The sequence below is a fragment of the Ovis canadensis genome, chromosome 5, assembly GCF_042477335.2.
Source record: "Ovis canadensis isolate MfBH-ARS-UI-01 breed Bighorn chromosome 5, ARS-UI_OviCan_v2, whole genome shotgun sequence".
Lineage (NCBI taxonomy): Eukaryota > Metazoa > Chordata > Mammalia > Artiodactyla > Bovidae > Ovis > Ovis canadensis.
The window spans coordinates 99,609,262-99,634,079 of record NC_091249.1 but is presented as its reverse complement, the minus strand read 5'-3'; the positions used below and the strand labels follow the sequence as shown (position 1 = coordinate 99,634,079).

Here is a 24,818-nt window from a genome sequence, read left to right as displayed (position 1 = left end):
TTGAGAAAAACATAATGTATTAATTTTTTAAAGTTTTTTTAAAGGTTAATTAGGAAGTATTGCCCTATATTGACAGTAGGATGTAAATGAAAAGTATTTGTCTATTAATTTTAAGCTCTGAAATGAGACTATTTTATAGTAAAAGCCTATAGATAGTCTATCTGGCTGCCTGATTTTAGATTGTATTCTTTTTATCTTAAGCTGTTGAACAATAAATAATATTGCCTAGTGGTTCAGAGTCCGACATTCAGATGAACACATCTCTCCAAAAGAATTCTAAATCCTTAATTCTTAATAGACCCAAAGATTTAACCATTTTAGTAGCAACAAAGTATTTACAGAGATATAATGGCTATAAAGGTAAAATTTAAGATATTCCAAAAATGTTTAATACAGTTTTAAGCTTCAAATTATTAAGACAAAAATGCTTCAGACTCCTTCTGCTAATAATGGCTTATGATTACATTTATAGTCACAAATATCATTCTTATCCTTTATTTGAAAAGTCTACTACAACATCAGAAAGTCAGTCCATAATGGACATATGAGTAATATGCAAATCCGAATCTGGTTTGTTGGGAGTTTAAAATGCCAATTATTATGTAGTTCGTGACGAGAAATCTCTACTGGGAAATCTCAAAGGGCTTCTTCATAAGTATTTGCAGAGTACAACTACAATTGCAGCTATAATTTTAAAATCCAACTTGCAATGGTAGTGACGAGTCTAGCATGAGCTAAAACCACACAGAAAGCTCTTCTTCCCAACCTGAAAAAGCCAATACTGCAGACTGGAAAAAGTCCTAAGAGTCTGAGACACGGGTATGGACAGGCCAAAAAATGGTATGTGTCTACTTATGCCATCTCAGGCTTCAGATAGTAGTGGAAAGAAAGGAAAAAAAGCAAAATGGAAAGAAAAGGTAAAACAGCAAAAACAAGTTGGGTGCTTTTTTATACCAAGTCTTAGAAGTAAATAATTTAAAAATCAGATTTAAAAGAAAAAATGAATAACCTCACTAAAGAGTATGAAACTTTCTTTAATTTCAAAATTTATTACCTGAGATGATATTAAACATCCGTGGACTCAGGATGGCAGGACAGATAAGTCGAAGAAAAACAAAACCACTGAATGGGAGGGAAATTTTGTTATTTTACAAAACTACTATAATGTGTTACATAATAAAAATCTTAATACCTGTAGAGCCATGAACTTTGAACTAATGTAGGGCTGACCAAATATACAACTTCATGAAAATAATAAGCTATTTTAAGAACACACACACACACACACACATATATATGTATATATTCTGCTTCTTAAACATATGTACTTATCTCATTTAGAATTGTAGGTTTACTTTGGGAAGATTTAAGTTATATCTAAAATTCACTGTTTATTTCAGGCCAACAGTGCATTTTATACTTACTTTGAGGAAGGAGTGTCCTTAGGAACACTAGGAATTTCTAAATTATTATAGGAGTACAAGTAAGCCTTTTTAGTTCTGTAAAGGTCTTAAAATTGACATTCTCTCACTTCTCCTTCTTCTTAGAACAGTCTGTTATAAATCAAGTTCGTTATACTGACTTTGTTCACTTATTATTATATAAAAATTAAGAATCCATTGTACTAGGGGAAAAGTGACTCCTTAATAAATGACAAAGTATACAAACATAATGTTGAAAAGCCTTTAAGGCAACAGAGGAAAAGACGTGCGTTCTAAAGTTAAAAAAAAATTCTCAATTACAAAATATTAATAACAAAACAAAACTTAGTATAAACGCACATTTAACAACAGTTGTCATATGATTTTACCTGCTAATCTTACTTACTCTGGGAACAAAGTACAAAGTACATCTACAAGTGTATATAGCTATTGCTAGTCTGCCCCCTTCAGTTACTGGTATAGTCCTCATTTAGATACTGTTTCTCTAATTTACTCTTAAAGAGGGATCCACACTCATAACTGACCTCTCACCTGCCCTTGGAAAGACAAGCATTATTTCCAAGATAATAAAATTCTTTTTAGAAATTATTGACACAGTCTCTCTTCTCTATTAGAGTGAATAACACTTCTCAGCATTCACCTCCCAACAATGTTGTTCGCTAATTTTGGGAAATCTTAGAAAAGGAATATGTTGATTATCAGTACATTAAATCTTTAGATGTCTTAATTTATGAGGAAATTTGCATAGTTTTACTTGAAAACATTCTGATATCTTTGCCTTTGAATCTGAAATATAACCTAACCACACTGAATTATAAAAGAATTTCAGTGTGCGAATCTACTTTCTGTGAATTCTTACAGGTAACTTTAAATATAAGAGGGATACTAGGTATCTACATGTATATTTAAAAGCTTAACTAGGGGCAGAAGTCACCACCTAGGCCATAAATGCCCCTTAAAATACCCTGTCGTATCAAACTGCATAGCAGAATTTCCAGCTGTTTGCTTAACAAACATACTTATTTGAAACTTACAGACCAGTTTTCATTTGTATCACACACAACTGTGCTGAAACATTTGCTTGTAATTTTTTTCTATTCTCTCAATCTCTACTAAAGCCAAAAAATGTAAAATCGACAATTCTTAGATATTTGTCATATCATTAGTAACCAAGAGATTTTATCTGTAAAATGAGATCTCTCTGCAAATGTAGGTTGGGGACAGGATTAATGCAAATTTTCAAAACTAATTCTGTGATACCAGTGTCTTCAGTAGTTGCCCAGTTTTTTTTTTAATGGTCTGTAACACGATGGGCAGCATATATTCTATACGATAAATTTTATTATCATTAGACTGTTGAATTCTCTGATGCTTTTGTGGTAATTTCCCTACTGTCTTGAATAGGTTGTGGTGTGCTTAATAAAGTCTTTCAGATATTAAGGATATTAGATTGGGTCTTAGACGTTTTGCCTTTAGTTCTGCCTTAGCCACTATCTATATAACCTTAAGCAAATTCAGCATCTACAGATCTCCTTCCTCTTGCAAAAGTTAAAATAATACCAAAGTACTCCTATATAAGCTAAAAAATGATATGACTTGACAGAGCAATTCCTTCTAATTACTGCACAACTAACACACTGCGACAGCTTCAGAACTATAGACTGGCAGGAGACGAGCACCAACTGTTACAAATCAATTAATCATTATCTGTATGGTTCAATTATTGCTTTTCCTAGAGACACATGAACTGATCTTAGTCTCCCTGCTCCCTCTTCTTCTACCTCTTGTTTCTCTCTCCTTTTCTATGTATGTATACACATAAATGGGCTTCCCTGGTGGCTCTGCAGTAAAGACTGCCTGCCAATGCAGGAGACTCACGTTAGATCTTGGGCCAGGAAGATCCCCTGGAGAAGGAAATGGCAAACCACTCCAGTATTCTTGCTGGAGAATCCCACGGAGAGGAGCCTGGTGGGCTACAGTCCATGGGGTTGCAAAAAAGTTGGACATGACTCTGACTAAACAACAACGATACACATATATGCATGAATGTGTATGTGTGTGTATGAAGGGTACTATATGATGTTAGCTACAGATTTTTGTTGGTTATGTAACTTTTAACCTCATTTTGTATGGTTTAAAAACAAACAAAAAAAAGACCTTCCCAAATAGTTTAATTGACTATCAGTGAATGTTCAGGTTTTTAGAAAATGCAAAACGGTAGCTACCTAAGTCGTTTAGGAGTTATCTGAATTTAGAAAATATTCAACAGTGTCTGACATAAAATTCAAAGAAAAAAGGTTTTTAATTGTATACTATATACTGTTAGTCTTCACATTTCCACACTTAGCCACTTGACTGTTGGTGCAGGCTATTAAAATGATTTAACAAATCAATTAATAAGCCTTACCTAACAACTCTTGTTCTCATGGTGGTATTTGTAGGCCACTTGTACTGAACAGATTTCTGTAAACACCCATAAATATACCTCAGTGTCCTGCCAAAATAACACAATCATCTCAATACAGAAAGCAAATGAAAATACTGATCTCATTGCAGTCTAAAGCTTATGACATTTTTAAATGCAACTAGCCTTTTTCCCAAAAAAAGTACTCTGCTACAAGTAATAATATTTAGCAAAGGGTAAGGGAAACTTAGGTTTTCGTCAATTCATTTAGCCAGTTCTTTATATCTACTATGGAGGAAACCCTATCATTTTCAGATTACTTCTATATTAATGAAAAGAATGAAAAGATACTAGAATGGAGGCAGATTTTAATGTAAGTTAACTTCTGTCTTGAATAAGTGATTTCACTAACAGTGGAAGCCACTAAGCAAATACCAAGTAACTATCTTGTGTACATACTGAGGAAGATATTCAACTATAGATAGGAGAGATACATATGTTTCATGATGTCAAATCTGAGACTATAAGCCTCTATTCATCCCCCAAGTTACTAGATAAACCATACATACTGGCCTGTATAAAAACATGATTTATTTTAATGCAAATATTTCACTTTGGTTTCTTCAAGTCACTTTTTCCTTAAACACAATTCATCGGGTAAAGATTAAAAACTCTGCTTTTTCAAAGTATAACATCAGGATAGTGGAAAAGCTTACACATGTTTTTATAAATACAGATTTTAAAAATGCAATATACAATTTCTTGTCAAATTAAAATTTCACCACTTACGGTGGAAGTATTTCTGAAGCCATGAATATTTTCTCCACAAGCTCTGAAAGTATGTTCAATAGGTGTGCTAAATTAGTGTTCACATCTTCATTTTTTTCTAACTTTGATGGACTTAACTAAGAGAAGGAATAAATCAATATAAATGCATTTTGGCAATAATAAATGCAAATCAATCAAGGTAATCAAACAGTTGTTTGCAAAGTTCTCTATTTTTCCATTTTTCAATCTGTATTAGTCTTTTGGTGTTGGTGGTGGGGATAAATGGGAATTTCAAGTAATTTACTCTATGGAACTCCTAATGGGCTTATTACTGTTAATTCCCAACTACTCAACTGAAGAGCAAGCAATGATTATTCAACAATTTTCAGCTGCCTTGGGGTTAATACTAATCAATAAAATTTCCTTTTATTCATTTACCACATTTACCATAGACTTTACAGGCACACAAAACTGTATTAGACTATTTTAAACATAATATTCCCAACTATAACACAAAAACCCCATTTAAGTGGCCACGTATTCATAGATATATTGGAGTATTTTAACTGGGAAGAAAGATCACTGTATATTATTATAAAACCTATCTTAATTCTAAATTTATGTGAGGAAAAAACTTATTAGAAAAGTTTTTATCAATAAGACTTTTTAAATGACTGATAAAATACCAGATGCCTCAGTGGCAGCATCATGAACTTGACAGCAACTTTTGATATGTAAGAATTCTTGTCTAGAATCAATGGAGTAGATGTATCTATGGGAATCTAAATACCTTAGCCTGGATTCAACATCCAGAGACTTTCTGCAGACTTGCTGCATGTCTCTATCCTTTATACTTAGGCTAACTATGGTATTAATCCAGGTCTGCAATACTATATTATCAATTTATCCTCTGAGTTAATAAGTAAAAATTGACAACTTAGTGCAGAATTAACATCTTGACTGATCCCAGTGTACATTATCAAAAGCAATTCCTTTGTTCTGTATCAGACCGAAAAAATATTATCCTGTAGTTCCTCTACCTTCAAAATAAAATGATAAAATAGTCACATAAATGAGATTCTACTCTTTTTCTTAATGGTTTGTTATGAGTTTACATTCCCAACCCTGGGATCAAACTCAGGTCTCCTGCATTGCAGGCAGATTCTTTACCATCTGAGCCACCAGGGAAGCCTGAAGCCTTTAACAATTAATCCTAAAAGGATGTTTTTTATTTGCTTTTAAAGGGATACCTCTGCCATTCCTACCACCCACCTCCCTGCCACCAAAAAAAAAAAAAAAAACCCAAGGACAAACCTAGATATTACTTAGAACTTACACGAGAGAACTCTCTTAACAAAAACTTCAGTTTACATCATACACACTTTCTGAAAGTAGTATACACTTTATGATAAAAGTACTTTCATGTATTTCTGGCACAATTTGAGGTTTTTAATCCCCAAATAAATTACATCTTTTGAAGTCTGTTTTGCGTAACATTTTTCTATTTGTATTACAAAAGGTATAACTGCTCTGATGTACAGTTTCAGACAGCTAATACATTTTCCTTAAAGTTAGCTATAAAGTATTACCTATTAAAATATGCTCTTTGCTAAAATACAACATTACTCACCTCACAAGACTGCTTGCTTTCCATTATCTTTAAGATAGAGTCTTTTAAAGCGTGATGAACAAATTGTGTAGCAGTGGCTTTCATATACTGTTCCATCAAGGTGCTCGCAAGTGTTGTGGCTCGAAATAGGGTAGTGGCTTCATCTACATAAATATTTAATATTATAAGATTATTTGTAAAGGATTGTACTATTATGAATCAAACTGGAAATTAACTCAATTCTTTGTTTTCCTTAACCACTTATAGCCATTTAAGCATATTTATCTGCATGCAGTATTACTGAATATAATGATGTCCTATATTTCTATAAACTTAACTCTTCAAAAGACTTCTATTACTTCATAAGATCATAAACAGAAAGGATTCACACTGCCATGTTTATATGAACACAAAGGCTTCAGACAGTTATATGACTTATCAGTAAGACTAAAGAGCCAAACAGTGACAAAACTAGGACCAGAATCCAGCCTTGCTTTCCACTGAGCCCACACTGGAAAATATGAGTTGATTTCCAAACAAGCATATAACATAAAATCCCTGTATAGATTAACTTAGTGGTCTAACATATAGCCATTAATAACTTTTAATAAAATTCTAAAAAACACAAAATATTGAAAGAAAACAATCTCAGTATAAAGTATGTACCACCACTTTACATTTTTGTATTTTCTATGAGTAGGAGGAAATAGTTCTAGATTCTACAATTTATTAATACCTGGGGAACCTAGAAGCAAGTATTGTGTGAGTCAAAGCGCTGGCTGGAAATGGGTTATTCTGATGTATTTACAGGTGGTTACAAAGTACAATGTGTCCAGCTGCCTAGGAACTACCTATCTATATAGACGCTAGAAATAAAATGTAGCTGACACCCAACTTTTGTGCAGTGAATTTATAAGCAAAAAAAAATAAACAACATGGTAAGTATACCAAACTATTCTTAATAATCAGACACACTTGACAATGATCTGGACATGGAAGTCACCTTCTTATTGTTTCTAATACTAATTTGCCATGACAGAAACCTGTATTAAATATAAATAACCCCCTGCTTCCTATATTAGCCAGCATAAGAATCAGAACTGACACTCCAACTAATTTTTTAATGAAGGAAAAACTGAGTAACTTCCTTTGTAAGATGATTTAATTATTTAATGTTAAGATAAAGTCCATATATATTTGATTATAAAAGAAAGATGAGCACCAAAGAATTGATGCTTTTGAATTGTGGTATTGGAGCAGACTCTTGAGAATCCCTTGGACAACATCCAACCTGCCCATTCTAAAGGAAATCACTCCTGAATATTCATGGAAAGGACTGATGCTGAAGCTGATACTCCAATACTTTGGCCACTTTGGCGAAGAATTGACTCATTGGAAAAGACCCTGATGCTGGAAAGACTGAAGACAGGAGGAGAAGGGGACAGCAGAGGATGAGATGGCTGGATGGCATCACTGACTCAATGGACATGAGTTTGGGTAAACTCCGGGAGTTGGCGATGGACAGGGAGGCCTGGCAGGCTCCAGTCCATGGGGTCACAAGGAGTTGGACACGACTGAGTGACTGAACTGAATCGTTAACCCAGTTTTTAAAAGTATCACACTAACACATCCATACTGTACCTTCCATGCTTATTTCTCTGTCATTTAGTGTGCATAACAACAATGATTCAAGCTTTTCATGAAGAAAAATCTTCAGTAGAATGCTAGCAAGTAGTGTTCGGTCCTGTCCACATACATGTGATAAAGCGTAGACTACATGAAGTTCCTTTTGCAGTATAAGCTAAAAAAGACATCGAGAAAGGTTGCTGAAAGTATACAACATGGAGCATTCTCAGATTAACAGAAAATATGTTCTATGAGCTTCCCAGGCAGCACCAGTGGTAAAGAACCCACCTGCCAATGCAGGAGACATGAGAGAGATGGGCTCGATACATTCTCAATTTAGCAATATGTTCTAGTGAATACATGTATTAAAAACAGAATGAGATTGTAGCCTTTATATTCATAGACTTAATACCAATGTCATACTGCTGCACAGCTTTTCAATCTTCTCTGTCACTGTGCCACTAAACTATGAAATGATCATATTTAACTCAACAGACCTTTCATTAAAAGTTAACTATTTCTCTTAATGCTTTTAAAAATAGTCTGGTAAATAACTTACATACCTCTTTAAATTCGCTGTACTCTTCCTCTGGCATGATCTTTTCCATACAATATCGTGCTCGGACACGGAGAGTTCCTGGTTCAATACCTTTCAATGGTATATGGGAGCTGAGCAAAAACCATTCATCTGTGGCATGCCCCTTCTGTAACCGGCTCAACTGGCAGCGCATAAATACTTTGACAGAAAAACATCAAATGATTACTATCTATCTCAGAAGATGACACTAATCAGTCCCACAAATTTTCCTAATGTTATGTCTTCTCTATAGTGTTAAACGCTTTTCATTAAAGGACTTTTAAGTAATACCACAAATTTTAACACTTAATGCTTACTTCATTCATTCACTGAATGCCTACTATGTGCCAGACTCTCTGATAGGCAAGGATGTAGAATACAGACATGATTAATACATGGTCTCTGACATGCATGGAGACCACCATATAACCAAGGAGGCAAGAAATCAATTATGGTACCCTGTGGTAAGCGCTATAAAGTTATTAATGCTAATGAAGTACAGAGAAACAATTTGTAATTCAGCCCGTGAAGTTTTAAACATCCATTCCAAACAGATATCCATTAAGCTGACTTATAACAGGATCTGGAGGTGTAACTAAGTAGAAAGGTAGAGAAAAACAGGCAGTGTGCACACAGTCTGAACACAAGGTATGGTGGATGGTTTTAAAATCCATGGGTAATTTACAAGCTATAAGAAGGCTGGTGCAGCTGGAGAGAAGGATATACAGAAGATTAAGAATGAGAAGGAGAAGGTCAGGAAAGGGTTCTGTTTCATTACTAGGGGGTTAGATTTTATCTTAAAAATAATGGGAACCACTATAAAATGTTAACCATTTAAAACAGTACAGAAACTATAGAATACAGAAAAACATTCAGGCTTTGATTCTATTAACATATATCACTTTTTTTTTCTTTGTAAGCCTGGTTTTTAAGAAGATATTTAAGGATTAACCTAATTCACTCTGGTGTGAATTGCTAAATCACACTGTCACCTGTTTCCAAAATTGGCTGCGAAAAGTATGCTGCTGAGACACGGACTGACACTACAAGTGAACAGTGTTTTAAAGAAAAAAATTTAAAAGAGTGCTTTTTTTCATGTCCATGCAAAGGATAGGAGAGTAGGAGAAACCTAAAAAGTAGGAAGAAGGGGTAAGGAAGCATCACAGGAAGATGACCACTGTCACTATTTTCTTTTTCTTGTTCATTGGATGAGGAGGGTGAACAGACACTACTTTAATCTTGAGGGCTCAAGATTATAGTATATGCAATTTTGCCATTTTGGTCCTTATTCTTTTTTGGACACATTCTCAACAACTAATACTTTCATGTGTATAAAAAGCAATCTCAAGTTAACACTATTTACATACCGTTATAATTTCCATTTTAGACTCTACTTCATTATGAATTTCCAAAGTATATAAAACATACTTTTTTACTTTAGAAGTAAATTTCTGTATTAACTTACAGATATCAGGATCTTTGCTTTTCTTCGTTTTATTACTAAGAGTTATTTCAAATCTGTTGATGTCAGGAGGAAGATCACTAAAGAAGCATGTGGGGAGAAAAAGAATTAAGAAAATGTCCTGGCATCACACTATCTAATTCTTTTGTCTCCAGTATCGAATAAGCTCCCTATTTTTATTTCTGCTACTAACCCAGTTCAAAGTGGTAGATTTAAAACTAGATTCAAAACAGGTTTATCATTTGGTATACAAGAATACAGACAAACTATACTTTTCTAACATCTTTAACTTCCCCAAGTAAATTGTGGAAACCCTCATAAATATTTTGTATGTGTATGTTAGTAAATGCTTTTGGATTTGTCACTGAATAACTAGGTGAAAAACCATGGACATAGCACTTTACTAACAAAAGTGAACAGATAAGATAGAAAACAAATATAGGTACTATTAAAATGCCTGAGCCTGGCACCTTGTTCTGACTGGTTTAGATACAGAGTTAAAAGGAAAAAAAAAAAAAAAAAGAAAATGCATTATGGGAAAAGAAAATCATCTAATGTAATGAGAAAATAAGACTTACTCAAAGACAAACTCTTCTGACCATACAGGATTTTGCCCTTCCCTTGCATGAGTTTTTGCTACCTGGACGCTATTCAGGTAGATGTTACAATATGGATTAGTAAAATGTTTTACTGGGAGTTTATGGGCTTCTTCAATATGTAAAACAAGACTGCTGACCTAAAAAAAAACACAAAAAGTATTACCCCAGATTTCAAGAATTACACATTAGGTTTCAAAGGCAATTATAAAAACCCAAAGTAGTGACTTATCCCCCCTCTTTTTAACGAAACATGACTTTCAGTTATGTTTTCCTTTTTAAGTGACATACAATGCAACATTCAAGCACTCATTAAATTCTCACTTAAAAAAAATTGTATTTTACAAGTTATTATTCCAATTACAGTACTATAAAAATAATGAAATATACCTTTTTTACTATAAAACCATGATTCAGAGGAAATCAAGTTGAGAAGAGGATTCTTTATTAATTTAAGTAAATAACTGTCACCTCCCAAAGCAAAATCTAACATACTATATAGTGCTCCTCTGAAAGTTTTTATTTCTATATAGAGTTCCACAGCTAGAAAATAATTTAAAAATACTGATTCTACCTTCTCATTTTACAGAAAAGGATACAGATCCAAAGAAGCCGTTTTTCAGTTTTGATGCCAGAATTTAGATTCTGATTGCAAAATTCTAGTATCAGGTTCTCTTTCCCTCTTGCCTACTGCTATTTGTATGGCCTTGCACAAGTCAATTTCTATGCACCTCTGCTTCCTCAAATGTCAACTTAGGATAAAGTCTACACTGCAAGTTGTTGTAAAGATTAGAAATGATATGTATAGAAGCCCAAGTGGAAAAGCTGGCACATATATGTCCCTGGGGAGATTATCAGACTTCTGGCTACAGGGAACATTAAATTTAGAGTCTTCTAAAAATAATCATTCATCCACTTCTTGGTTAAATTCACCTAGCTTACTGGAAGTTCCCATAAGTATTAATACAACAAGAGTTACTTTAGTCAATAAATACTATACTATGCTTTCCTCAAAACTCCAAGAATGTTAAATTTACTTAACTTTTTTTCAATTATCTGGGGATAACTAGAAGAAAAAAGCAAAGAAATAGAAGGTATACAGTTGACTTTACATACCTAGAAAAAAAAGAGAAAGCCTAGCTTTACTCTCCATAAATGAACATGCAGGACATGTTAAGGTTTCAAAAAAGATAGGATACTACCTGTAAGTTACATAATAGGTTTCAAAAGCAATTACTATAAAAAACACTAAAGTTACCAGGATTAGTACTTTCAGTCAGATGATTTTTTTTCAATGAGCACTTTTAGTTCTTTTTTAACACAGACCAAAATAATTTTTTGAAGAAAAGAATAATAGTGCCAAACAATTTAGTTTCTGTTGTTGAATTGGTATTGGAACTTTAAGTAGAAGAAAAAAGTCCCTGGTATGTATTCAACAGATGGCATTAGGGACTAAGTACCCTATATAAGGCAGTAAAGTCTGCCTGCAATGAAGGAAATGTGGGTTCAATCCCTGGGTCAGGAAGATCTCCTGGAGAAGAAAATGGCAACCACTCCAATATTCCTGCCTGGGAAATCTCATGGATAGAGAAGCCTGGTGGGCTAGAGTCCATGGGGTCATAAGAGTCAGACACAACTTAGCAACTAAACAACAACCCAGCAAGGATATAAGAATATTCTTCTTCATAAAGAAATAACTATTTCTCCTGCTGCTGAAGCCAAGTGGGAGCATGGCTTTAAAATGCCTGAAAAAGATTAACCTCTCTTAAGAAATCTAAAGTATTTAAAATGTTGCCCAAAATAGTTCCGAGAAATAAAGAGCAAAGTGATAAAGTAAAACACAATCACAAATCTGTGACAATCACAAATCAAAGAAAATAAAATTTCACCTGACGCAGGCGTTTATTAGATGTCCCTGGACTACTTTTCCTTAAGTTGCAAAATGCCTGCAGACCTTTCATCCAATCCTAGGAAAAAGAATAACAGCATTTCAAAGAAATATACTATATAACAGTTTATGCAGTTTCCAGTCATCAATTTGGGTTCTTCCTCAAAATTCAATAGTTCTTTTCTTCTCTACACTCAAGAATATCCTGCACTTTAAATATATGTTATCCCACAAAGTAAAACAGTGACCAAAAAAATTATAATAATTTCTGCAAAATAGATTGTATTATTGCAGAATGTCTAAATTAATCCTAAGTGTCAATGAGTGATTGTTTATTAGCCAAAAAATAGATATATATGTAGTTAAGCAGTTGAGGCACCCTAAGGCAGAATTTAACTTGATACATTTTGTAAAAGGAATGCTGACTACAAAACCAACTGATGATGTGATCATTGATTTGATGACTAGTTTTCTAATCTTTACCTTAGACCATGAAACATATAAGGGGATCTGGGTGATTTATAAGCCTTTCAAATATTAATGTTAGATATAAAATATTGCAGCCTAATATTAAAACTAAGTTGCAGATATATTCTCAAATGTTTAATACCCTACTACACTGGAGAAAGGAGAGAATAATTTTAGGTTTATAAATTATAAACATGTTTGGCATACATGTTTCTAGTAAGCTCTGTACTATTGCTTCACTCAATTATGTCTTCAGTGTGTTGGCTACTTCAATGAATCTGAATTCTATCAGTGTTTAAGTATGTCTTTTAATAGGCAAATTTAAGACTAAGTCAATTACCATAGCTTTTATAAAGAGAAACCAACACAATATTGTAAAGTAATTAGCCTCCAATTAAAATAAATAAATTTAAATTAAAAAAAGAGAGAAGACAATAACCAGAGATCCTACAGGTCACCAAAGTAACAAAATTTTGGAATACCAGTGGCATTTTTGGACTTTAAGAGGTATATGAAAACACGAAATATGGAAAAGAGTATAGATAAATAAGAAAATGTTCTATTTATACATTATGTGAGATACCCAAAACATACTGAAACGTCATCAAGGTGTGTAACACAATCTTTAGAAAGAGAGAACATGATAAAATAACTGAAAGATAGGAAAGAAACTTAAACTTGAGTATCCTAACTCAATTTCTAACGATTAAAAAATATGTCAAAGTTACCGAAATATTATGAGCCCTATTTTTGCAAATTAGGGATAAAGAGCCTCTTGATGAAAGTGAAAGAGGAGTGTGAAAAAGTTGGCTTAAAGCTCAACATTCAGAAAACGAAGATCATGCACGGCATCCAGTCCCATCATCACTTCATGGGAAGTAGATGGGGAAACAGTGGAAACAGTGTCAGACTTTATTTTGGGGGGCTCCCAAATCACTGCAGATGGTGACTGCAGCCATGAAATTAAAAGGCACTTACTTCTTAGAAGAAAAGTTATGACCAACCTAGACAGCATATTCAAAAGCAACCTAGACATTACTTTGCCAACTAAGGTCCGTCTAGTCAAAGCTATGGTTTTTCCAGTAGTCACGTATGGATGTGAGAGTTGAACTGTGAAGAAGGCTGAGCGCCTAAGAATTGCTTGTGAACTGTGGTGTTGTAGAAGACTCTTGAGAGTCCCTTGGACTGCAAGGAGATCCAACCAGTCCATTCTGAAGATCAACCCTGGGATTTCTTTGAAGGGAACGATGCTCAAGCTGAAACCCCAGTACTTTGGCCACCTCATGCAAAGAGTTCACTCATTGGAAAAGACTTTGATGCTGGGAGGGATTGGGGGCAGGAGGAGAAGGGGACGACAGAGGATGAGATGGCTGGAAGGCATCACTGACTCGATGGACATGAGTCTGAGTGAACTCCAGGAGTTCGTGATGGACAGGGAGGCCTGGCGTGCTGCGATTCATGGGGTCACAAAGCGTCGAACACGACTGAGCGACTGAACTGACTGAACTGACCCATCCTCAAATGGTAGAGGATCTGCCTGCAATGCAGGAGACCCAGGTTTGATCCTTGGATTTGGAAGATCCCCTGGAGAAGGTCATGAATACTCACCCCAGTATTGTTCCTGGAGAATCCCAGGGACAGAGGGGCCCGGTGGGCTACAGTCCATGGGGTCACAAAGAGTCAGACTAATATTTCACTTTGTTCACCCATGAAACAAGATTTTATGTGTATTACAAGCTAACAATGAGTATTCAATTGTGATATTTTTTTCATGACATGAAAAATTATATGCAATTATGAGCCATAAAACACAATGGCTCATTCATCAAGTTTATTCTACAGCCAAACATATCTTCATAATTTATGAATCAGGAGCCCAAGCCAGGACCCAGAGTTTTAAAAGCGTCTGTCTCATATCCAGAATTGGCAAATTATCTTCTTTTTTCAAAAAGTCACATTCTTTCTTTCACCTCTAAACTACTTTCAGGTTCCTTCCACAGAGAATCAGCAGAAGAAAATACAGCCATATATCTACAAAATACCACTTAACACCCCAGAAATATTGTGGTTCAGAAAAATCAATGTATTTTTAAAAGGAGATCTTTAAAAACATTTCTTCACATTACTTAAAATTTAATAAAAGTTTTAATAAAGGCACTGCACCTGGATCAATGGCTAATACTGAAAGAAAACATTATATCTAGACTTAGAAAAATAGAAAAATTCCTCAAATTTTTCCTTGTGATGACAATTTCTATTTTTAGATACAGAGTTCAACCAGTGAAGAATAGCCAATGCTTATTAGCAAAACTAACTGACTTACCTTTTTGAGTGTACTGAGAATATCCACAGCCTTTCTTCAGAGAAGATTTTAAATGAGCATTCTCAGTTGACCCAAACATCATAAGAGTATTTTAAGGTCAATTTAGAATGAAATTTTCCCAATAACCCTTCACTATTTCTTTCAAAAATTTTTTTACACCTGAAAGTTCTTATTGCTTAAAATAAAAGATGATTCGATTCCAGGCATCTTTTTTTTATCACCTTAAGTGCATTAGTTTTCTATTCTAGTTAAGAAAATATGGACTGAATAACGGTTTATAGTAGTTGAAAAAACATTTAACTTACCTCTGCCTGTTCTGGAGTTTCTCCTGCAAAGTAGAAGATGTAATGTTCTTCACTGAAGTGCTGAACCACTATCTGGAAACAGTTTGGCCTTTAAAATACAAACAAAAAGTTATTAGGAAGTTCAACAAAATGTACTGATTACAGCACTTATACCAACTTTAGAAAAAAATCAATATAATTATATAATTTATACAAAATTAACAATTCATTAGAGAAATAATCCACTGTACTAAATTACTAAAAAGAATATGTCAGCTGCATATATTTTAGAAAGCTTTCTGTCTGTACTACTGAAATCTATCAAAGTTTAAAAACATTTCAAAGTACTATGTAAATTATTTTAAAATAGAAAAGTTATAAGAAAATTGAAAAGTTAAAAGAAAATTGAAGCAGAAGTGCTAGAATTGCATATAGCTAATCTAAAGACTTTAAAACAAATAAAATGTTACTAAACTTGCAGCTTAAGGATGATATATAATATACATTTCTATGTACTGAGAAAAAACTAGACATTTGGGATTTTTTACACCCAAAATGTTCTTAATGGCTATCTCTCAATAGATTATGGGTAATTTTAATTTTCTTCTTTATAACTTTAAAATGTTTTTAAAAAACTGGCCATTTTTCATCTGTTAAAATGGAAATATCAACAAGCTTATTTTGAGGATCAAATGACCTAATGCTGCTGCTAAGTCACTTCAGTTGTGTCCGACTCTGAGTGACCCCACAGATGGCAGCCCACCAGGCTCTCCCATCCCCCAGATTCCCCAGGCAAGAACACTGGAGTGGGTTGCCATTTCCTTCTCCAATGCATGAAAGTGAAAAGTGAAAGTGAAGTTGCTCAGTCCAGTCCGACCCTCAGCAACCCCATGGACTTCAGCCTTCCAGGCTCCTCCATCCATGGGATTTTCCAGGCAAGAGTACTGGAGTGGGGTGCCACTGCCTTCTCCGAATGACCTAATAGTAGCGTACAATAAATATTAGTTCTGTTCTTCCTCTCAGTTCAGTTCAGTCGCTCAGTCGTGTCCAATTCTTTGCGACCCCATGAATCGCAGCACGCCAGGCCTCCCTGTCTATCACCAACTCCTGGAGTTCACTCAGACTCATGTCCATCAAGTCAGTGATGCCTTCCAGCCATCTCATCCTCTGTCGTCCCCTTCTCCTCCTGCCCCCAATCCCTCCCAGCATCAAAGTCTTTTCCAATGAGTCAACTCTTCTACACTGCATATAATTTACTTGACAAGTAAATACAATATTAGTAGTTAACATATTTTTTGAAGATGTGTTGTTTTTCCAATTAGATTTGAAAGTTTAAAAGGACCTTCAAACTTTTGAAATTTATTAAGTGTTATTTGTATTTCTTGCTTTCACCAAAGAAATATTTAAGACCTTGGTGTTAGAAGGTCATAGCAAAATATCGAGTACAAGCTTAACATATGGATTAAAGATAAAAAACCATGTCTTCAATGCTTTAAGGATACCATAAAACAGTGGAATATGTCAATTGAAAACTTCTGATTCTGAAAGTGGTTTGTACCAGACTAACCCTCCTGGATGGATAAAATATAAACTAAACAAAATACAACTGTATGAAGTCACTGGAGAACAATGAGGTGGCTAAGACTTGAGGGACCAAGATATAATGAGGTGAGACTGACATTCTCCACAACTGTTCTTTTCAAGGTGTTTGCCAGTTCCTAAACTGTTAAGGGCAGGAAGCTGAGGCGATAAGTAGAAAGCATCTAAGAGGCTAAGAAGCTCACCAGGCACATTCAGAGTTTCACAGTGTGGGGAGAGACAAATGAGCTCAGGGCCTTTAGATGAGGAGGCTTTCTGTTGAGAACCCTGAAGGGCTATTCTTTCAGAATTAAGAGCAAATCAGAGATAAAATAGCCTTCACCAAAACTTCATATTGATCTGCCTAGGAATCAACTGGAACTACCCCTACTCTAACTTATCTGGCAGAACAGTCCTCTCTGGAGGCAATAACATTATGTATAGCTTCTGCAGTTTGTCACATACTATATCCACTATTTAGTCAAACATAAGCTGACATCACAGGAATCAGGATCAAATGTCTGAACAGCTGAAAGAAAAACAAATGAGAAAGACCTACATATAACACAGATGTTGAGGACAGATACAACTTTCAAATATTTTTCATAGTAATTAAAATTCTTTGAAAAAGGTTAAAAAAAGAGAATTTTGTTAGATAACTAGAAATATACAAGATGACTCAAGTGGAAATTATAAAGTGGCAAATGTAATAAATAAAACCTCAACAAATGCATTTAACTACAGAAGAATAGTGAACTGAAAGACAAATCAGAAGAAAATATCCAACCTGAAGCACAGAAAGGAAAAAAAATTATGAAAAACATAGAGGAAATTGTTTAAAAGACACATGGGATGTAGTGGATGGTCTATAACATGCAACATGAATTCCAGAAGATTCAAGTGAGCGTGGCAGCAGGGCTGTTTAAACAGACACTAACAGAGAACTGTTCAAAACCGACAGGAGACATCAGGTCTTAAGAATAAAGAAGCTTTACAAACACCATAAATTTCTAAAAGTTTTTTTTTTTTTACAGTAAGCACATATTGATTTAACCTTTGAAGATCTAAGATAAGGAAAGATCTCAAAGCTTCCAGAGAAAGATGAAATAAGTATACACCTTGAAGAAAAAAATATATATCCTTAATCTCTAAAAGAGAAAACAATTAGAATGAGAAAATTTTGGAAAGTAGAGACTAAGGCTAAAAGTAGAGACAAGGCTAAAAGAAAATAATCACCAAACCTAAAATGTAATATCCATCAAAAACATCCTTCTTAAACAGATAAAACAATAAGTACTGCCACAGTAAAAGATTCAGCCTAAGAAAAGATACAAGTACAAAACTCCCATGTAAATATTCAGTACAGCAATAACTCTGTATGACTGAAATGTCTTTCGACTTGTGCTTCTGAAACAATATTTAAAGTAAAGCAGTATTAAAAGTCAGAAGTTTAATATAAAGAAACAGGAATATTAGAGACATCTCAATAATACTGAAAAAACCTGGAAAAATTGCACAGCTACACAACTAAAGCACTGGAGCCAACAGCTGAAGGGCAGTGCTGACCAGCATTCCTACACTACAGGCTGGGTGTGCATAGCAGTCATCTCTACTGCTGGTAGAACTTTCACATTAGACTCCACCCAAATGCTCAAGGTAAGTCAGTATACTGGGCTCTATGCTTACACAAAGCAAGAAATACACAATGACTATCTATTTGATAACACAACAAATAGTGTAGTCTCAGGATTTTCAGTAGTTACTGGAGGAAATGGTCACTGCTCCTTTCTCTGGCACTGTTTGCCACCTTTGCTCTCATGAAGAAGTGGCTCCGTGAGAAAAACCTAGTATACACAAAGTAAGGCAGAGTAGCAAGATTGAGAGGAAGCCAGAGGTCTGATCCTACTACATCTGAAGGCCAAGTTTCTCATATTGTTAAGTGAGGGGAAAAAAATCTTAACTCCTATCTTACCCAGATTTGTCTTTTTTTTTGGACAGCTGTTTTCAAGAGATGTTAAGAAGTGTTTGGGGCTGGGTATCAAGCAAGAGTATCAGGGTTAAATGAATTCATGAAATACTTCATAGTATTTTATGATGATTCACATAGCATTTCATGATGATTCATAGTATTTCATGTTGATTCACTCTTGATGATTCACAATACAAACTTGGGCTACAACTTCAAAATGTCCCGCTGTGTGGAAAATTATTTGTCCAATTCAGCATCTCCCAAACCTATTCGACCACTTAAAAGAGGCACTGTTAAATTTCAAATAATACTAATGTGATCTCCTAAACACAATTTGGAAAAAATGACAAGCTTGTATGCTCTACAGGTATTTCTCTTGACGCTTTCCCAACTTAAATAGGAAAAACTGAAGTTGCCTAGTAGAAATGCCATCCTGCAGCAGAAAATAGATTGTTAAAAATGTGTTGTAATTATCTGTGTTTTCTTCATCGTGCCTGTGTGCCTTACTCAGTCACCCAGTCATATCTGACTGTTTGCCATCCCCATGGATTGTTCGCCCACCAGGCTCCCCTGTCCATGGGATTTTCAAGCAAGAATACTGGAGTAGATTGCCATTTCCTTCTCCAGGGGATCTTCCTGACCTAGGAAGCGAACCAGCATCACTTGTGTCTCCTGCATTGAGAGGCAGATTCTTTACCACTGATGCCACCTGGGAAGCCCTCATAGCAATACATAATAAAATTGCTTGCTAAGTATACCCAAAAACACTCTAGAAAGGATTCACAACAGATAGTCCATCAGTCAATCTTTAAGTGGTCAAATAGGTTTATTAATAATACTGATGGTGAAAGGTAAAGAAAGGCCCTTGTTAAAAAATCTAGATGGAATTAAGTGCTGAATTTGCCTTGTGATGTTCAGGATTTACTATTTATTTTCTTAAAAACTGTGACATTAATGTAAGAAAAAAAGTTTTAATTTCAAATCTGAAATACTCTCTCCTCTTTTCTATTGAAATAATTGTTTTTATACTACAGCTTTCTTAGGAATCAAGTTAATATAGTACAACTGAGTGATCTAGTACTATCAGATGCATTGAGTTAACCAAGAATGATAAAGTAGGAGAAAGGCGAAAAGAATCAAAGTCATTTGAAAGACTGGCAGTAAGTGCAGGGCAACACACTGCATACAGAGTAAGTCTTTATACAAAAGATCCATAGATTTCTATGTGATATAGTGGAAGTAGAATTTTATGCATAAGTTAGTCTACAAGAGAAAAACAAAAATTATCCTAGAAAGTAAATGTCACATTTTCAGATGATTTTCAGGCTCTCAGAATTGGTTTGCTTTGAAATGATCTGAACATACTATTTTATTATTAAAACAATTCCAAAAATATATAGGAAACCAATTTCTTACCTGCCAAAGAGACTTTCATGAACAACATAGACAGAACACACGCTGAGATCTATTAATCCTTTTGGTTTTGTAGCTCGTTTTTCACTTTCAAAATAAATAAGTTGGGCATCACTGCCCTCTAAGATAAAATATAAATTTTTCCACCTTTTTCCCTTTCCTGTTAAAAAAAAAACAAATTGTTTTCCCTTAGCCAAATAATGAACTATAACGTCACTGATAGTAAAATCATAAAAATGATCATTGCTTAAAAAAAGTCAAATATATTTCATATTTCAATTTTTATTCCCAAAGCTTCAGTAATACCAATCCTTATAAAATGAGAAAATGTCTGTAATCTATCTGTAGAAAAATATTTTGTTATATTCCTTGTTTTAATGAATCACAAGGTAAGTGACAAGGGTACCTAAACAGTGTATTTAGAGATTTCATTACAATAAATCATTAAAATTCTCACTTAGCATTAATTCTTTTCTGGTCATAAGGGAAAAAAATCTCTTCTGCTAGTCATGCACCCCTCATCCCCCACATTTCTTAATGCCAAACTGAGGCAAATATATAAGCTAGAAACCTCAATACCATGAATGTGATAAAAGTCATATGAATTTTCGCTTAAAAAAAGTTATGGACAGGTGACCAGGGGACCAAGAATCAGATGCCAATTTGTTAAATTCATATCTCAATGATAAGATTTATGCCCAGTACTCACAATGTTTCTATTAAGAAGCTGAATCTTTAGTCTTAAAAGTTTACACTTACCTTTTTTTAGAAGATAACCTTTTTTAACAATATTTTTATAAAAGGCATCCTTTGTTTTACGACGAATTGTATTATAAATTTCCTTGCCATCCACTGCATCATTGAGTACTTGTTCTTGATCCTGAATTTTCAAAAATATTAAAATTATTTCATGACTTCTTGATGGGAATGAAGTAAAATCTACTAAACTACCGACTTAAAAACCAGATTGTGCCTGTCTAGACATTAAAAAATAATACCAAAATCTAAAATAATGTAACATATATATTAAGAGATTCTGCTTTCCAAAGAAGTTTTCAAAAAGGTGTCCTTACCATTTCTCAAGAACTGTTTTTTAAAATACAGTTTTTTGTGTGCTTTATAGCAACACTGTTTTGAAAACATGTATTTGTCCCAGCATAACTGATAGATTTGGACCAATCTGAGCATAAAGCAAATTCATGTTTGCTTATGCACAATTACATCCTCAAGAAACTCTAAGTGAGTGCAGAAAGCTGCACCCAGCTGAAATGAGATGCCTGGGAATATGCAAAATACATCCCAAAAGCCTACCGGCCTGCACAGATTCACTGAGTGTTATAAGCCATATCCATCCAGCCACATCTGGCGTCCTAACGTGTCTGATTTCAGATAGTCCTCCTTTTTAACACTTCCCACTATTTACAACCCTTCTGATGGCCTCTTCCACAAGAAAACTTCAGGCCTTTTTCAAGGTAAAGTGCCTTATTTATTGTACTACTTGATGCGAAAGTAACTGCTGTTTTTGCATTGTTGAACTCTGCCATCTGATTTTGGAATACATTCTTAAATAAATGTGGTTATGTTATACATCATTTTAATGCATACTTCTCGCTTTATGCTTTTCTGCCAATGACTTATTACTTGCTGTTTAGCTTTTAGACTGTGGAAATGATGTTAAGACAAAAAACAAATTCGAGTGATTTTTTTATTCGAGTTCAAATGCATCGTAAAGCAGCGGAGATAACTCTCAACATAAACAACACATTTGGCCCAGGAACATGAACATACAGTGCAGTGGTGGTTCAAGAGGTTTTGCAGAGTAGGCCTTGAAGATGAAGAGCATAGTGGCCGGCCATTGTAAATTGACAACGACCAACTGAGAGCAATCATCAAAGCTGATCCTCTTACAACTACCCAAGAAGTTGCTTAAGAATTTGTGTCAGTCATTCTACAGTATTTGGCATTTGAAGCAAATTGGGAAAGCTGAAAAATCTTCATTAAGTGGGTGCCTCATAAGCTGATCAAAACTCAAAAAAAAATCATTTTGAAGTGTCATCTCTTCTTCTACACAACAGTGAACCATTTCTCTATCTGATGTGCAACAAAAAGTGGATTTTATACAGTCAGCTCAGTGGCTGGAGTGAGAAGAAGCTCCAAAATACTTCCCGAGTCAAACTTGCACCAAAAAGCAGTCATGATCAGTGTTTGGTTGTCTGCTGCTGGTCTGACCTACTACAGCTTTCTGTATCCTGGCAAAAACATTACATCTGAGAACTGTGCTCAGCAATTTGATGAGCTGCACCAAAAACTGCAATGCCTACAGCTGACTTTGGTCAACAGAAAGGGCCCAATTCTTCTCCACGAGAATGCCCAACTGCACATTTCACAACCAACACTTCAACAGTTGAGCAAATTTGGCTGTTAAGTTTTGCCTGATTCACCATATTCACCTGACCTCTCACCAAATGACTACCACGTCTTCAAGCATCTCTGACAACTTTTGCAGGGAAAACACTTCCACAACCATCAGGATGCAGAAAATGCTCTCTAAGAGTTTATTGAATCCTGAAGTATGGTTTTAATGCTACAGGAATAAACAAACTTATTTCTCAGTGGCAAAAATGTGTTGATTGTAATGGTTCCTACTTTGATTAATAAAGATGTATTTGAGCCTAGCTATAATGATTTAAAATTCATGGTCCAAACCCGTGAATACATTTGCAACAACCTAGTATTTAAATATTTCTTACCTATTTAGCACATATAAAAACTCTGCTAATTGTTACTAGTTTATCTTTATGTGTCACTGATGATGCTTTTCAGTGTTGTACCCGTTAACTCCACCTTTCCCATAATCCTGTGGGGTTTATTGCATGGTTTTATATGACACTGAACTATAGGAAGGCATGTATCTTAACTGCTAAATTCCCACAACCCCCTATAATAAAAGAATTAGGATGTCAGGAAGAATATAAAGATATAAGTGCCTTTATAATGATCTTCCCCAAAGAAGTCAATCTTCAATATTACCATTTAGTCCAATGGACCCAATTTTAGTTTTTAGTTTCTTGTTTGAGCAGCAAGAATTAATATTTTATGACTTTTTCTTAGAGATTCATGGATCTGGCTGACCATTTTATATCTAAGATATGTTATAGAATTTTCATGAATCCTCTTTTTTCCTACATCTTGAAACACTCTGCTATTTTATCATCGTAGGAACCATTTCATCATGACTCAACAATTATACTCAAGTATGCTGAAGAGAATGGCAAACCATGGCCCACAGACCAAATCTAGCCCAGTGCCTGTGTTTGGACGTAGAGTTTTACTGGAACACAGCCATGGTCATTGTTTTACATACTGTGTGTTGTTGCTTCACGACAAAGGCAAAGTTTAAGTAACTGAGACAAAGACTGAATGGCCCACAAAATCTAAAATATTTAGTATCTGGTCCTTTACAGAAAAGTCTGCCAACCTTTGGCCTAGAGGCTGATGCAACAGTGAAATAAATCAATTTTACTGCATCACCTTTGGCACTTTTTACTTTGTTGCCAACTACTGCAGCATCTTTCAAAAAATATAAAAGGCCATCTTTGTTATCTGTTTATTAGTTTTCACTGAGTGCAAATAAAAATTCAGAATTCTTAATTTTCTGCCCATATTAGCAAAAAGAAAAAAGTGAAAAGATGTTTGACAATTATAAAAGGAATCAGATGATGAAAGCAAAGCAACATCAATACTCTGTGACCTACTAACTATGATGATAAAATTGATTTTGATAAGCAAAGTTTCAGACTATAATTCTTGATATGGTAATATCCTTGATGAATTGTCTCAAACTCAAGAATGTACTGAGAAAATGTTGTATTTCTAGGGAAATAAAGGAAATATGGTGCACTCATCTAGTTAGTGATTCAATAGAAAGGACATCATGCAATAATTTGTGACAAGAAATCTAGATAAACCTGTTTCCTAACAGAAAATGAGGATTCTTAAAACTTTTATAATTTCCATCAAGATTTACTCATATGGCTTATAAATGGACAAAGGTATTTCACATTTAAAGGTTACTGGAAGGAAACATATAATGTAGAAATGTAAAAATTCACCATACTGATCATTCTAATTGATGTTTATAAACCTAAAAATATATTTAAAGAGTATAGAAGACTGTACTATCCAACAAAATTATGAAACAAAGTTTTCCCAAGTATTACAGCTAATGTTGCAAGAACAAGAAAGAATCAAACTAGAACGCAGCTGAAATATATTTAAAATCTAGAATCAGTAATGCATTTTGACAGCAAAAATGTGAAAAGAACCAGAGGAATTATAAGCAAGAACTATTACAGAAGCTGTATCTGAAATTAGGGTTTACAAGATAGATATGATTCAGGTCCGTACAAGA

At 34.4% G+C, this 24,818-nt stretch overlaps 1 protein-coding gene across 3 annotated transcripts in view; it reads right to left on the bottom strand.

Moving 5' to 3' along the window:
• The window catches only part of RASA1 (RAS p21 protein activator 1), a 109,548-nt gene that overhangs the window by 12,593 nt on the left and 72,137 nt on the right, over positions 1-24,818 (bottom strand). For all 3 annotated transcript variants that reach the window (XM_069590066.1, XM_069590065.1, XM_069590064.1), the window contains exons 10-21: positions 21,167-21,287; positions 20,411-20,567; positions 15,469-15,556; positions 12,374-12,451; positions 10,467-10,624; positions 9,892-9,968; positions 8,413-8,585; positions 7,865-8,024; positions 6,245-6,387; positions 4,636-4,751; positions 3,850-3,936; positions 1,055-1,122 (exon numbers count right to left, since the gene is read on the bottom strand). In XM_069590066.1, the coding sequence (XP_069446167.1) occupies positions 1,055-1,122; positions 3,850-3,936; positions 4,636-4,751; positions 6,245-6,387; positions 7,865-8,024; positions 8,413-8,585; positions 9,892-9,968; positions 10,467-10,624; positions 12,374-12,451; positions 15,469-15,556; positions 20,411-20,567; positions 21,167-21,287 (1,426 nt within the window). The remainder of the gene's footprint in view (positions 1-1,054; positions 1,123-3,849; positions 3,937-4,635; positions 4,752-6,244; positions 6,388-7,864; positions 8,025-8,412; positions 8,586-9,891; positions 9,969-10,466; positions 10,625-12,373; positions 12,452-15,468; positions 15,557-20,410; positions 20,568-21,166; positions 21,288-24,818) is intronic.